The sequence below is a fragment of the Beta vulgaris genome, chromosome 6, assembly GCF_026745355.1.
Source record: "Beta vulgaris subsp. vulgaris cultivar EL10 chromosome 6, EL10.2, whole genome shotgun sequence".
Classification (NCBI taxonomy): domain Eukaryota; kingdom Viridiplantae; phylum Streptophyta; class Magnoliopsida; order Caryophyllales; family Amaranthaceae; genus Beta; species Beta vulgaris.
The window spans coordinates 13,075,259-13,090,551 of record NC_079207.1 but is presented as its reverse complement, the minus strand read 5'-3'; the positions used below and the strand labels follow the sequence as shown (position 1 = coordinate 13,090,551).

The 15,293-nt window shown below is 35.6% G+C and overlaps 1 protein-coding gene and 1 non-coding gene across 2 annotated transcripts; one reads left to right on the top strand and one right to left on the bottom strand.

Moving 5' to 3' along the window:
- Positions 1 to 4,492: 4,492 nt before the first annotated feature.
- TRNAA-UGC (transfer RNA alanine (anticodon UGC)) lies at positions 4,493 to 4,565 on the top strand. Its single transcript has one exon. It is a non-coding gene; the product is annotated as a tRNA-Ala (tRNA).
- Positions 4,566 to 7,666: 3,101 nt separating this feature from the next.
- On the bottom strand, positions 7,667 to 15,080 carry LOC104895806 (probable methyltransferase PMT5). Its single transcript, XM_057395567.1, has 10 exons — positions 14,651 to 15,080; positions 13,834 to 14,506; positions 13,595 to 13,730; positions 13,232 to 13,472; positions 11,416 to 11,644; positions 11,076 to 11,232; positions 10,670 to 10,974; positions 9,791 to 9,923; positions 9,009 to 9,212; positions 7,667 to 8,029 (listed from the first exon to the last, which is right to left on the bottom strand). Exons 2-9 carry the CDS (start codon positions 14,352 to 14,354, stop codon positions 9,063 to 9,065), a joined length of 1,872 nt encoding a protein of 623 aa, XP_057251550.1. The 5' UTR covers positions 14,355 to 14,506; positions 14,651 to 15,080; the 3' UTR covers positions 7,667 to 8,029; positions 9,009 to 9,062.
- Between the last annotated feature and the right edge of the window lie 213 nt (positions 15,081 to 15,293).

Sequence of the window (15,293 nt, the reverse complement as noted above, 5' to 3'; positions counted from 1 at the left end):
AAGTACAACCCACCTGTGTCATGTAATAGTAATATAGTATTTAGTATTGTCTAATTTAGTTTGCGTCGAGGACATGGGGCAGTTTAGTGAGAAAAAACTAGTTACAGGGAAAGTTTACTCAATCCGACAACCTGATCGAACCTAATTCAAAATAAGCGAGTTAGGATTTGGATTTTTGACCTATTTAATTAAATGGGTTGACACGATTAACCCGTTTAATTAGACGGGTTAGGTTCAAGTTGACATTTTCGACCTGAAAATGATCTGCTTTGACCTGATTAACTTAAACATATAGAAAATTCTCGAAAATATATATTGATAAATCTAAAATTTGGTTGAAATATAGTAAAATATCTCTAAAATATGTCATAAATTATTCCAAGAAACTCTAAACATGCATACTTTTAGTAGTAACTTGCTCATTTTGTTTTTTAAGAAAATAATTACTTTTCAATATAATGAATTAAAATGGGTTAAACGAATTATATGGGTAACCCGTTTATTAAATGGGTCAGGTCAGGGTTGAGTTTTTCAACCTGTTTATTATATGGGTTAGGTTTGGGTTGAGGAATTTTTGACCCATTTATTATCGATCTGAACACGAACCGACCTAACTCGACCTGATTGTCAGCCTTAACTAGGTATAATAACATAAAACCTAATTAGAAAATCGTTTACCTTTCTTTGACCAAGTTTGGTGTAGTTTTGTCATTTGTGGGACACCTTTTCTACGTTACTTAACGAAAAAATTTATTATATATTTGTGTGAACCTTAAGCATGGTACATCCAAATCTATTTTCTTACTCGTTACTCATATAAAACCATCCACATAGCAAAATGTATTATGAAATGAGAGGATCAAAGCAAATAAGCAAAAATGTGTACTAGTGATGGCCACTGGTGCGGGCTAGGCGGGTCGAACCGTGGGCCGTAGTGGGCTGGGCTGAGATTTCATGGCTCAGGATCGGACCGTGAAATTCATGGGTTGAGTGAACTGGTCTGCGAGCTGAAAAATCTTGGCCCACACCGATCTGTTATTGATTTTTCACAGTTCGTGGGTCTGGTGGGCTGGATCGGGTTGATGAGCCGTCATGAGAATTTTTTTAAAAAAAATTTCTTAATCATTGAAATTATTCATTATTGTTACATAAAATATTTAAAATGAATTAAAAATATATACTTACTCCGTTTTTTATTAGATGTTACACTTTTCAAATCAAGGACTCCTAGGTAATTTTTGGAGAGGAGAGAGATAGAGAGAATGAAAAACAAAAGGGTCCATGTGAACATGCGATAGGAGAGAGATAGAGAGAAGTTATTACCCAAAATAAAAGTGTAACATCTAATTTAAAACTTCCTAAAATAGAAAGTGTAACATCTAAAAAAAACGGAGGAAGTACAAATATCAATATTAATGAATAATTTCATTATTTTTAAGTTTGATTGAATTATAATACTTCCTCCGTTCCAAATTAGATTTACACTTTCTATTTTAAGAAGTTTCAAATTAGATGTTACACTTTTATTTTGGGTAATAATTTCTCTCTATCTCTCTCCTATCATATGGGACCTTTTGTTTTCTTTCTCTATCTCCCTCCTCTCCAAAAATTGTTTAGGAGTCCGCGATTTTAAAAGTGTAACATCTAAAAAGAAACGGAGGAAGTATATGCAATTTGATTAAAATATATACAATTTGATTAAAATATACACAATTTGGTTCAATATTTACTTGGATTGGGTTGGTCTGATTCATGGGTCGGGTTCGACCGGTTTCATGGTCCGAGATGGGTTGTTTTGGTAGTGGGCTTTAGCGGGTTGAGCTCAAGAAATCTGGCCCACGGCCCACCCACCAATTTCATGGTTCGAGCTGGGCTGGACCGGGCTTTTTGTTGGCCCGACCCACACAGCCCACGAGGTGGGTTGGGCTGGATGAGCTGGATTGGCACGCACTATCGGCCATCTCTAACGTGTACCATGCACATGATACACTCGGGTATATGATGAACAAACTCTTTCCTTAACTAGTTTTGGCACAGGCTTATCAACTATAAACGAGATATAATTTGGATTGTTTCTCACCCTCCCCTCCATACTTTTACACATATCACAATTAACAAAATTCACTACTTATTAGGGTATGTTTTCTTCAACTTAAAGAATAAGTTTCAATAGTTTAGATTAGGTTTGATCCTATTTAATACAACACTTAAAAAAAATTCTAATAAGGATCAATCATGTTAAATAAGTTCAGTTCATATAAGTTTAGGTTTTTTGTAGGTGACAAAAAACCATTTTTACTAAAAAAAAAAGTAAGATGATTACAAAAACTCGATCGAAAAATGTTGTTGTACATGTTGTCGAAAAAATGACTGCAATTTGGGCGCAACGTACATGTTGAGCCGTGTGTATAACTATGTCGTAGTTTCGAATGGAAAATCACAACATGAGCTATAAATTATCGCACAAAAAATGTGCAACGAAATCACAATTTAAAATGTTCGGCATCGGACTTTGCAGAGCAAATCCAACTTGAGGTCCAAATTAGAACTGATAATGAAGACCAAAAATCAATAAGACATGATGACCAACTTGATCAACAAAACCCAAACTACCTGGCTTGAAACTAATAAGTCCCCGAATTGAATCGAGACCGGCCTAACACAAATGACTCGTTCATCAATAAAACCCATTTAAAAGAGTACAACACAAAATGACAAAAAGTTGTTTCAGTATTTTAGTATGGTTTTATCTCTATTATATAAGGGAAGGGAGAAGCAATGGCGTCCTCTTTTGAAATGCCTATTTTGCCCCCCCCCCCTTTCCATTCTAAATTACAAATTCACTTACAAATCAAAGGCGCTTCAAACAAAAATACCAAAAATATAATTATAACAATCACTCACAGGTCAACTATAATCATAAAATTGCAAAATTTACGTTATGCAAATCACTAAAATGAGAAAACTTTATAAAAACTTAAAAATTCACTTACAAACTACAACCTATGAAAAAATTGACTTGAAATCAAAGTGTCCACTTTCTTTACAATTTATGAAGTATTGTACTTAATTCAAAAATCAACTAAAAAATTATAATATTAGAAATCATAAATGAATTCAATGTTCATAGAATTTAACTTTGAAAAGTAAAAATAAAAATAAAAATAAAAATAATGGTGAGAGACTTAAGTGACAGAAACTAAACCATACTTTGTATGTCTAATGTTCAAATTTTGACTCTTATGCCGAAGAAAATCGAATTTCTATTTCAAAAAAAATTCCAGCACGCATCGCGTGCAAAAAATTCTAGTGTTCTATTAACAAAATTCATTATATCTTTCACATAAATAAATTTTAACCATAATTTTATGGTTTATGTATATCGTGATTTTGAGGAAATAATGTAAGAATTTCCTTATTTGGTATAATTTTAATGAAAACACACCGTATGTTTTTTTTTTTATGGGAAAGAATCTTATTTGACTTTTTTAATTTAAATACATATCTAGTCGTCATATTTCGATTACAAAGTCAAACGTCATTGAGCCTCCCTTTTTGCACATCAAATTCTACTAACGAATGTATGAGATCAAATGATCGATGCTTATTAAATGAGTGAATTATTCATCTGGCAAATAGAAATGCTTGATAAAATGACGATACCTTTTAGTATATGCGTATAGATGTATAAACAACTTACCCCAACCTCTCCTTTATTTCGCAATTTCTTATTCTCTCCTCGGCTCCATTCTTAGTTGTTTTTGTCAACTTTTAGAAATTCTCCTTAGCTCAGTTGAAAAATAATCTGGGTACATCAAACTGAGGTCGAGGATATAAGTATTAATAAGATCACTGAGAACGGGGATATATCTAAAAATTAGGAGGTGTTTGGTTCAAATCATTAAAATAGAATGAAATGAAAAGGAGAAGTCGAGAACTTTGTGGGTATGGTGTGCATTGAAAACCCATTACTTTTTTACTTGTCAAGTTCTATTCGATGATTGACTAGCTTTCTATTTTAGAGATTATAGTATCACATCCATTCCAAAATATGACATCAATCCCTCTCTTAAGCTCCAGACTTAGCTTCTTAGCTTCTTAACTTATTAAAAGTTCAGCAAAATAAATATGCTAAGTTCAGCCAAAATAAATAAGTTAAGTTCAGCCAAAATAAATAAGTTCAATCAAGTAAAATGAGTGAAGTTTAGCAATAACATGGTCACATGAAACAAGTTTCATAAAATAAATTATTGTTTTAGAAAAACTAATTTTAAGTTAATTAAAGTTAAATAGAAATGATTTGAAGTTTATGTGATACACCTTTTTACAAGGGGTGTATTGATATATTGTAAGTTGTAACTCCTATAACAGGAGAAGTTAAAAAAAAAAAAGGCTTTTCAGAGCCCTTAAATATATCAACTTTAAATAGCAAATTCACAAGACTTGAGAAAATAATAATCAAGTATCAACAAGTAATCGTTATCTTATCAGTGGGGATGTAGCTCAAATGGTAGAGCGCTCGCTTTGCATGCGAGAGGCACGGGGTTCGATCCCCCGCATCTCCAAGTTTTTACTTTAATTTTCTTTTTTCAGCTGCTCAATACTCAATAGTCACTACAAAGAGAAGATCAGAAGAGGATGTAGGCAATGGGGGATCTCATTTATAACAAGTCATTGGTCTTTATATTCTTCGGGGGCAATTGCAAATTTGGTTTGGTCACTTGAACTCCTCACTTTATTTTATAAGTGAACTCCTCACTTTTTAATGTCTATTTTTAATTATCTAAATATTCTCAACTATTAACAAATATTACAAAACCAATTTAAATTTCTATTATATATGACAACTACCTACTTTAATTAAACAAAAAAAACATTAAGATCATTATATCTCTATCTTTGTTATATATATGAATAATTTTATATGCTTTCGCATAAATAGCGTGCATATAAGACTGATATATATTAAGGAAACACATTAGTTTATGTTGGATATAGTCTCATAGATGTGAATATGTCATGTATTGCAAATGGTTTTAGAGAAGACATCACGAAGGGTGGATTACTATCTTGTCAATTGTGATTCAATTTTTTGTGGGTAGAGTTAGAAAACATGTGCAACCGGGTTTAGTTTTAATTGACTAGGTTTTGGTAATATTCAAGTAAGGAGTCATTTAGTTAAGTTATAATATTATTTATTATAAATCAGTTTGTTAGGGGAATGAAGTCAATTTAATTATATCAGTATTTATGTAGATTTTTAAGGTCAAAATTAAGTTATCTAGTTCCATAGTACTAGGAGTATAATTTAGATTTAATTCAAATTTTATGTTTCAAAGATCTAGTAAATTCTTCTTCATAGAAAGTTAATTTTGAACCAATTCAACAATGACTTCAAATAAAAGAGCAATATATGATGGTTAAGAAATTTCTTCACTTTTTCCCTATTCAACAATAACTTTTCAACGAGCTTCTTAGGGTTTAGACTCAATTAAAGTATCGCTAGACATAAAAAGTAGATTATGGTAATTGGTAAAGTAGTGTTTTAGGTAACTTTAAATTTTTAGAGTTTAGGGTGGAAAGACATTTTTCGAGGTTCGTTTGTGACTTATTTAGAGAAAAGGAAATCGGACTATTTGCCTCTGCTACTTAGCCTGCGAACGAGCTTGCATACTCCTAGAGAGCGAAAGAAAAAATGCCTCTTTAGATTTGAAGAGATGTGGACAAAAGAAGATGCTTGTGAGGATGTCATAAGAGACACATGGTGTAAGGGTGAAGATGCAAAGGGGAACTTGATGAGAACCGCTCTTTGAAACTGAGGGAGTGGAGCAAATATAAATTTGGTGATTTTGCTAAAGAAATGCAAGGCTGCCAAGAACAGATGCGCAAGTTGATGAAAGGTGAACAAACGTCGGAAGATATTGAACAAATGAGGATGGTTGATTCCCGAATGGATGAACTCGAAAGCCGAGAAGAGATGTATTGGAAGCAAAGAAGTAGACACGATTGGCTTAGGCATGGAGATCGGAATACAAAATTTTTTCATGCCAAAGCGAAGCAACGTCAAACCCGGAATTCCATTACAAAAATTAAAGATGCAGGGGGTCTGGAATATGTTGAGGAACCAGAAATTGCTGAGGTGATCGCCCAACATTTTGAGACTCTTTTTCGTGCAAATGAGGGTGTTGACATGGACCCCGTTCTCGAAAAAGTACACGAAAAGGTGATTGCGAACTTGCATAGTAGCTCAAGGCTGCGTATACCCGAGAAGAAGTTTAGGAAGCTCTACATCAAATGCATCCCACCAAAGCTCCAGGGTCTGATGGTATGTGTGCTCTCTTTTATCAAAAATTCTGGAGTATAGTTGGCATGGATGTAGAAGAAAAAGTTTTAGATATTTTAAATAAGGATGGGGATATTAGGTCTTTAAATCAGACAAGTGGGATATGGAATTAAAATGAGGATTGGTACTGGCCATAAAAAGATTGATGTCAAACCAGAATGATAAAGAAACTACCCGTATCTAAGGAACCGGAGTTATTTATACTATGAGCCACGGTATTACAACAACATATGTAAGAACTACAACAACAACTACTGCAAAACATAACCTGCGTCTAGAGTAAGCGGGGAAACTGGTATCACACTTTTTTTTTATAAGTACTGGTGTCACACAATATTGCATATTAAACCTGAAATGGCTCATATAGAAGGATAAAAGAAGGTAATTGCAGTAGTGACTGGTAACTAGGGCTCAATGGACAAAGAGCTTAACATTTGGTTTAGCTGCTTCGATGTGCCAATGTTTGGTCAACAATTTGCATGCCTGATGAAAGCTAATACAATTTTTAACAGAAAACGAAACTACTAATCGTACAGTTATGTTGGTGTCTTATATGAAATGAGTTCATTGTTAGGCACGAAAACTACGCTTTCCTATTAGTTTAATTTTGCCCCTCTAGGATCACCGGGTTACCACGAAATAACTAATGAGATACAATGGAGAGAACAATCCACTTAGATGATCTTCTAAGTGAATCAACAAGAACTTGTGTTTTGTGTTTGTGAAGAACACTCAAGAGAAGTTTGCAAGGTTTCTCTTAAGCAAAGCAAGAAGATTAGAGAGTATATAAAATTCTAATTTTTTTTCTAACTCTTTCCTCAAAGGAATCACAAAGGTTATATAGAAAATATACCCTTCATAGATTAGAGTGGTTATTTTCATAACCCCCATCTTAATCACTAATCAAAGACCTTTAATCCACTGATTGAAGGACCCTAAAAGTCATTAAAATGAAAACGTACACATCACAACGGATAAAAAACCATCAAAGCATCTCTTCACGTTCCAAGGCAGAAGACAGGTTCGACTCGCGAGGCCCGGGTCGCGACCCGCGACGCCTGTCGTAGCTCGCGATGGCCCCTTGGCCGCGACCCGCGACCAGCTTCTGTTTTCCCTTGATTATTCCACATGATTTTGCCACTTTGTGTACTCTAATCTTTTGCATACTAGACCTCCTCCTCTTCTAGTATAAAGCCATATGAGTATCAAACCCATTACCCTATAAATGTTCCAACATTCATCTCACCTTCAACTTGACAATTGTACAACTAGGAATTCATCATTAATAATTCAACTTGACATTTTTGAGCAACCAACACAGAATGATCGAAAATTGAGACAGCTTCACTCTTCCACTCAAAAGAAATATGTCACCTGTTTCTTACACATCGTGGTTGCTATGCTTTCTTTAATACTCATTACAAATCAATACTAAAAAATATATTAAAAAAAACAATGGACAAAAAAAAAAAAACAGGACCAAAACCTTGCGGGACGAGGACGTAAAAATAAGAAAGAATGAATTGCTACAAATGCCTGGCCAAAAAAATTGCAGCTATTTTCTGCAATGAATATATTCTCCTAATCTACAAATTCAACCTGTCCATATCAAGGATGAACATTTCCAAATTTGTCAATAGCCCAAGCAGCTTCTGTATACATATATATATTCATGTAAACTCTGCCCTGCGATAACCCAATCATATAGATCAATGTGTCAGCTATGCTGCCGAAAAAGATTGCTATATGCTAAAAAAAGTCTTATAAGGTTTGTTGGGTTGGACAGAAAAAACATTCTCAATAAGTTTCAATGCAAGTTTTCCTCTGTTTGGTTCTTAAAAAAGAAAATGAAAAATGAAAATTAGGGGAGAAGATGGATGGGACAGTATAACGAGGAAAGCGAGGAAGTGAGGAACAGGGAGCAACATGTGGCATTCAACGAAAACATTACCATCCATGGCAAAACTGTTTTCCACCCTTTGGATAATGTTTTCCTCCCAGCCAAACACTCATAGTTTCCCAAGGCAAGTTAAGGGAGAAAACTGAATCTCACTCATGGGGTCGACTCAACAGATGATACAGGCTATAAGTATTTACATTTATCACAACATTGCAACTTTGGCTTATCAGTGACTAGCAAATGCGGACCACATTGCAGCTAAATGAGCATTTGACATCCACTTTACCATTTTCAGACAAAAGAAAAAGAAGAAAATTTATGTGGTGACCTTGTGGCTTGCAAAATTCTATGTGGTGGAAGTTTTCTATTATTCTTGATGTGATTGTGAATTCTTGTAAGCATTAATACTACATGAAAATATTTGATGTGAACAAGAAAAAGCTGTGTCTAATGTTGTTGCACATGACGACTAAGACATGAATGATGGAATTAAAGCTACTGATGCAGTCTTAACGTTTTGATGGAATGTTCCACAATATATTACTATTTTGACATCAAGTTTATTTATATAATAACAAACGGTCACTCTTGGACATTATATATTTTTTCTCCGAGCATATATGCGAAAGCATATAAGGTCACCATGTAGAATCTCCCAAAATATAAGCCTCCGAATTGTCGAAATGTATGCATATCACAAAGCAATTGCATTATACAGTATTTTTTTTATGCCAAATTAAGCTTAAACAGTTTAAGAGAAGTTACCCGAGTTGACAAATCAGAGGCCCTTGCAGAGTGAGGCTCTGGATGATAAAATGATTATTTTCTCAAGAATGGTTTTTGGCAAACAAGAAGCCTCTGATCACTTCCATTTTGAGGATCAATGACCCTGGCTTCCCAGCGGATCTGAGTAGCATGTGAGCGTGCCATTTCTATAGCTCCAACATTATCAGAAAGAATGACCCAACCCTAGTAAGGAATACAAGGTTTCTGTCAAACTTTGCAAGATGTAGATGTGTAGCAAAACTCATTAGCAAAGTAAGATCGACACACATCAGCTTATACAAACTACTGCACAGATTACATGCGGGGGGGGGGGGGAGAGAACAGAGAGAAGGGGATGCTTTAATATTCCCATACCCTGTTCTACCACAACCTCAAAAAGAAGAGAGGGGAATGTGGGAGTGTGTATATGACAGAGAGAGAGAGAGAGAGAGAGAAACTTTCCATCCTTTCCCCCACATCTAGTACAAGTAATACATACCATGATACCAACAGGACAAAAGGAAATATTTTCAGGTCAAGATGACCAATTTCTAGAATCAAATAACATTTAGATGTGATACTATTTTACTCAAAAAATGTATATATTTCACCTCCATTTTCAGATTACTTAATACTTCATAATGAGTACTAACACTTGACAATTCATTTCGGAACAAAAAGAACATGCATAATTTTCATAAAACTGCTGATTTCCACTCGTAGCCGTATCTGACACTACTACTCGTGTCATAAAGTATCAAGGCAAAAATTGAAAGACATACCTCAGGCCGGAGAATTCTATCCATTTCCAAAAACAAGTCCATCATACTACATTTCTCTGAACTGAGGAGTGAGAGAAGCCCACTGGCATGGAGCATGTCATAGGTTCGAGGATAAGTTGGGAAAGGCTCGCACCTACAAAAATTTGATCAACACAATGAGTACACCAAATATTGCAATAAAGAAGTGAATCTTCCATTTACGAGATATGTCTCCAGATAAATTTAAAGAAAAGGCCACATCCTACTCTCAACATACACCAGCTTAAGCTGGAGTAATAACTAGAATAATTCCTACAAGGCAGCCCAAGACACTTCCCAGAAAAAGAGAAAAAACAAAAAAGAGTTAAGTAGATGACAAATTCCTTAAAAGTTGATCAAGAAACAGATAATGGCTAACATTTTCTCCATGTCATTCATCCAATTAGCAACAGAACTCAAGCACAGAAATTCCTTTTCATGAAATTATGGCGAAAATTAAAGTAACTTTTGGTCTACTATGACGACACATGAAAATACTAATAACTACTTCAAATCCACTAGATTAAGCATGATTTATCACAAAGAATCTACTCTCCAAAAGGAATTACTTTCTCCAGTACGTAACACATCTATTTTATTTGAGGTCGATGAACCTCTCAAGTTCTCATGATTGATAAAGACTATAAAAACTACTGCACAGCCGCCTCTTACTGAAAAGTATAATCATATTTACGTTTAATTTTAGCAATTTATTTTGAGATCACTTAATGGTCAAAATTCGACCTCAGCAAAGGTGGTTGTCTTATATAAGTATATCATGATAAGGACAAAGTATAAATCTTGATGATAGTGATTTGTTCCACGGGGTGCAAGACTATGATTTTAGACATGAAGTATTACCAGTCGTGTAAAACACCAGCAAAACCTTGATCAAGTATGAGGGGAAGTGTGTTGCGAGTCCCCACGGGAACTACATTCATAACCCATGCTGATTTCTTTCCATCCAAAAGTGCAGCATTCAGACCACCATAATGAGCATTCATGTCCATGACATTGCGTACCATGTTATATGGAGGCAATGGGTCTTCATCACCAGGCCGTTTTGGATGGTCAGAGAATATCAAGGGGGTAAGCAAAGACCAATAATTTCTAAGGGCTGACTTCCAATATTCCCTCTCTTCATAAAACTCTCCGTGCTGAACACCTGCAGAATTTTGAGGGCGTCAGCAAGTAAGCACTTTAGTCGCCTTATCAGTAACAAGTTGCATTTAGCTTAGGCAAGAATATAATTGGAGCAATACTTTCCATGAACTTCAAGTTCTTCCGAGGTCAGCCGAGAACCATTGGACCTGTTACGAATGGGAGTCCATCTTTTACTATGTGTCCCACTAATGCATTTGACGAGTGGATGGTAATAAGATTGACTTTCATGCTCATCCTGGCAAAGAGGCAGTCCCTGTCTCCTATATGACCAAGAAAGAAGAATGAAACATTTGCAAAACAGCACACCAATGAGACCAGCGATCCCCACAACAGCAACGTAGTGGAGTGAGGCTTATGTGCTACAACACAAACATCTAGATACTAATAATAAAATGCAGATCAATTAAGTAAACATCAATTAGTTGCTATGTGGCTTAGCTTACCTAGCTGTATAGCAGTGTGCATCAGCTGTTTTCTGCCAGATAAGAGTATCGTCTTGCTGGTCCAGAAGACTCCAACAAATCCTCTGGGTGAAGTCTTCGATTGGCGTCAACATGTTGCCTTTCTTTGTTGCCAACAAACTTCCTTGTGGATTGATTGTAGAGGGAGAGGTTAAAACAAAGTAACCTCCAGGCTTGAGCAACCGATCTACTTCAATAACAAACATTCCATCTGTTCCACAAGGCCATTGTTAGGATAAATAAAGAACCATCTTTATAACAGACAGCATTCTACTTCGTCATCAATATCTACTAACTATCACACTGGCCTTGACACAGAGTTTACCATTCAGTTGCGAAAATTACAGCCATCACACAAGGAATATAGAACTGGACCCCTTTAGCCACTGGAATAGTAATGGCAAACAAGCCAAACTGGCAAGTCTATTATTTCTAGATCAGTTTGAGATGTTATTTAAAGTTTAGATACATTTTTGTCACACAAAGTGAAAGATTTTGTCATAGAGGCACCCCAACCATCAAAGAACAGCAATGTATAAAGCACAAAGTTCACCATAATCAGCCGCTCAATATCAATATATTACCAATATGATCTCAAGCTTCTCATATATTGACCTCTGCATTTCTAAACGCAATAATGTTTCTTGCCATCACAAGAGCTCTATATCAAAAGCCTCACCCAATAAACCCACTTACCCACATAGCTGGACAACAGCTTGGAACAGATTGCAGAGAGTTTCCTAATGGCCTAATGTACAGGATCAACTGGTATATCTAAAAAGTGAACTGCATTAGATAGCAAAAACTGCGTAACGATCTCCTCATAACCCCTATTTTGCGATCCTCACAATAGCAACAGGGTACATCAAAACTCAAACCCCTTTATACCAGTTTACTTTCTTTTCCTACAGCTTCAACACAAGTCATACCTCCTTTGCAATTTCAGTCAAAATTCCCAAATTTATTTTTCCTATTATCTTTTTGGGGAAGGGGGGAATACAATGAAGTGTGTTTCCTCTGAATTGCACCGGAAAGAAACCCATGAGGCCATGAGGGTCCGAATGCCTGATAGTATTAAATTAGCAAAGCCCAATAATGAAGACAATCCAGCAGACATGCCCTTTTGCACTCAGCACATGAAGAGAATATTGTTTTTTTTTTTCAGAAAACAAAAGAATCACGAAAGACTCCTACAACTTCTGATATGCTGTTAGCCTGTTTAATGTACCAATTTCTCCCAACAAGTTGTACACCAAATGCTGCACCATTAGCCTAAATACCAAGCATTCCAAATTTCCAACAGGCACCACAGTATCAAGCTGAAAGGTATGTACAGCCAAAGGCCCCAAAACAAGAAAAGCTTGTGAAAAAGTTATCAAGCAAGAGAGAGCATCCCTCAATCATCAATGACGCATCATAGACTCATCCCCCCCCCCCCCCAAGTAAAGAAAAGAAACGAAGAGGGGGGAGACAAACAATTCTATTATATTTTCAAATATCACGTTCCTTTCCTTTTAACTTGTTCGAATAGTTAAATCAGCACACAAAAGAATTAAATATACCATCACAGGATGCATTCTTGTTCTCAGAATAAATATTAGTTTTCAGACAAGGAATGTTTCAAATTATTCTTTTTGCTTTCTCTGGAGTGACGAGCTATAGTAGGAAGGATATTAATACTACACACAGTCCTTTCAAGCTTTAATTCCAATTATATAGCACGGAAAAGGCTACTGCAAACCCAAATATAGAGAGAGATAATTCAAGAAGTAACCGACTGAAACATGTGACCCCATACCTTTTCCATCCCAATCAATACCACATCGAGCACAGTGAACCATGTCAAATGACAATGATGGATATGGAAGTTGCCTAGAAATAAAATTGCCAAGCATTGCTGGAAGACCTCTCTCAAGGGCAAATTGGACTTGGCTTCCAGTCACCTCATATGCAGCAATACAAACAGGCATCAATTTTAGTGAGACTAAATGAGCCCCGAAGCTTCCAAAACCACAGCCAATGTCAAGCACAGTTTGCACCTGTAATTGTGAAACAAACTTATAAGGTACCCTATACTTCTTTTTTTCTTCCCAAAAGTTGACACAAACAAAAACATGTCAGTTCCAACATGTCTAAAAAATTCAATCAAATGAAGACTTACACCCGCTTGAAGGAAGTCTGAGTCACTACCCAGCCCAATAGACTCTGCAAGTTGGCGGGTATAATCTTTCACACCATCGAAGATCAACCCATCATCACTGTGAAAAGCAATTTGGTTTTCTTCCAGTAACATCATCCTAGCAAAGTCGATTAGGAAATTCAAGCTCACTATAAGCAGATGAGGCAATCCAATTATTTTTGACACAATTTACTAATTTAGCGTAGAAGAGAAAGAGATACCTCTTAGTCATGCTTCCAGAAGAAAGGAATTGGTCTTTTGTGATCTTCACATTTCCACTCCAAATCACATCTCTGCCAGCAGGCCATCGCAAGGGAATCTTATACTCCTTAGGAGGTCGGATCAAACACCGTTCTTCATCACGAGACAGCTCACAATGTCGATCAAACTCCTCACCATCTTTAAACCCACCCTCCACGTTGGCACTCAAATTGTAACACAATACATAATTTTCCCTCTCCTTCCCACAAAGGGGAAGCTCCTTTTGCCTAGGATTACTCCCCGATGCTAGAAACCTCAAGTCGAAATAATCAACCACCGCCTGCTCCTTCAACTTCCTATAATTGGTGTAAACATTGGGAAATCTAGGGGTTCCTAACGTATCAAAGTCCCTCAAAGACGACGACGAGGATCCTAAAAGAGCAACTAATGCAAGAATGCTAAGAAGGCACAATAGGAACCAATTATGGCGAATTCGATGACCAAAAACGAGCGACAATTTATTAAACCAAGAGCTTCTCATGTCCAAATTGTACCAGCCCCCTTCAACAGTTCATCTGAAACACCAAAACTAACACTAACCCCTCCCCCAGAATTAAACTAATATCCTAATTACAGTCTAATTACCCCAAATCTCCAAGAATTACGAAAATCATAACAGCGCCAACAATTTGCCTACAACAAGAATGTCACAGATCTCAATTAGATTATGAACTAATCACTCATTAAACAAATAAATAAGCTATAAAATTGAATTATCAAAAACAATAAACAACAAACTAATATAATAACAATACAATTTAAAAATCAAAATCTGACCTGGAAACTTGCAAAATTTCAGATCACAATCTTCAGTTACACACTAATTAAGAAAAACAATACAACCTTAAAATCCGAAGGAAGTGCCTAGGGTTTGAGAAAAAGCGATCTCCGAGTTTTAAGATCGATACAAAAATAAAAAGAGCAAGAAAGTTGGAAAAGGTGATCAATGTTACGAGGAATTCAATGTGGAAAAAAAAATCGAATGAATAAAAAATCAGAGACAAAGAAACAGAGAGAAGAAGAGGAGAGAGAAAGAGAGAAGAAGTATAATGAGAGCTCAGGATTCAGCAATGACGAAGAGAGAGAGAGAAAGAAGAGTTGAGTGAAATTCGGATTATTCAGTTTTTTTGGTTGGAAATATCAGAGTGTGATTGTTGGGTGTGAGAGTGAGTGTGTTGTGTTCAGATCTAAAACTCTATATCGTATCACATTTTCTGTTTTTTTCTCTAATAATGTTCTCTAGTGTAATTAGTTGTTATGGCTCATTAGACTATTACAGACATGTTGATGCTAGTAACTAATCATTGAAGATCATAGATTATGTATATCAAGACATAGATTTCTTAGAATATTTTGTCATTCAATACATTTTTATTATAATATTAGCTAATAATGAGTAGTTTTATTAATATAGTTTGAG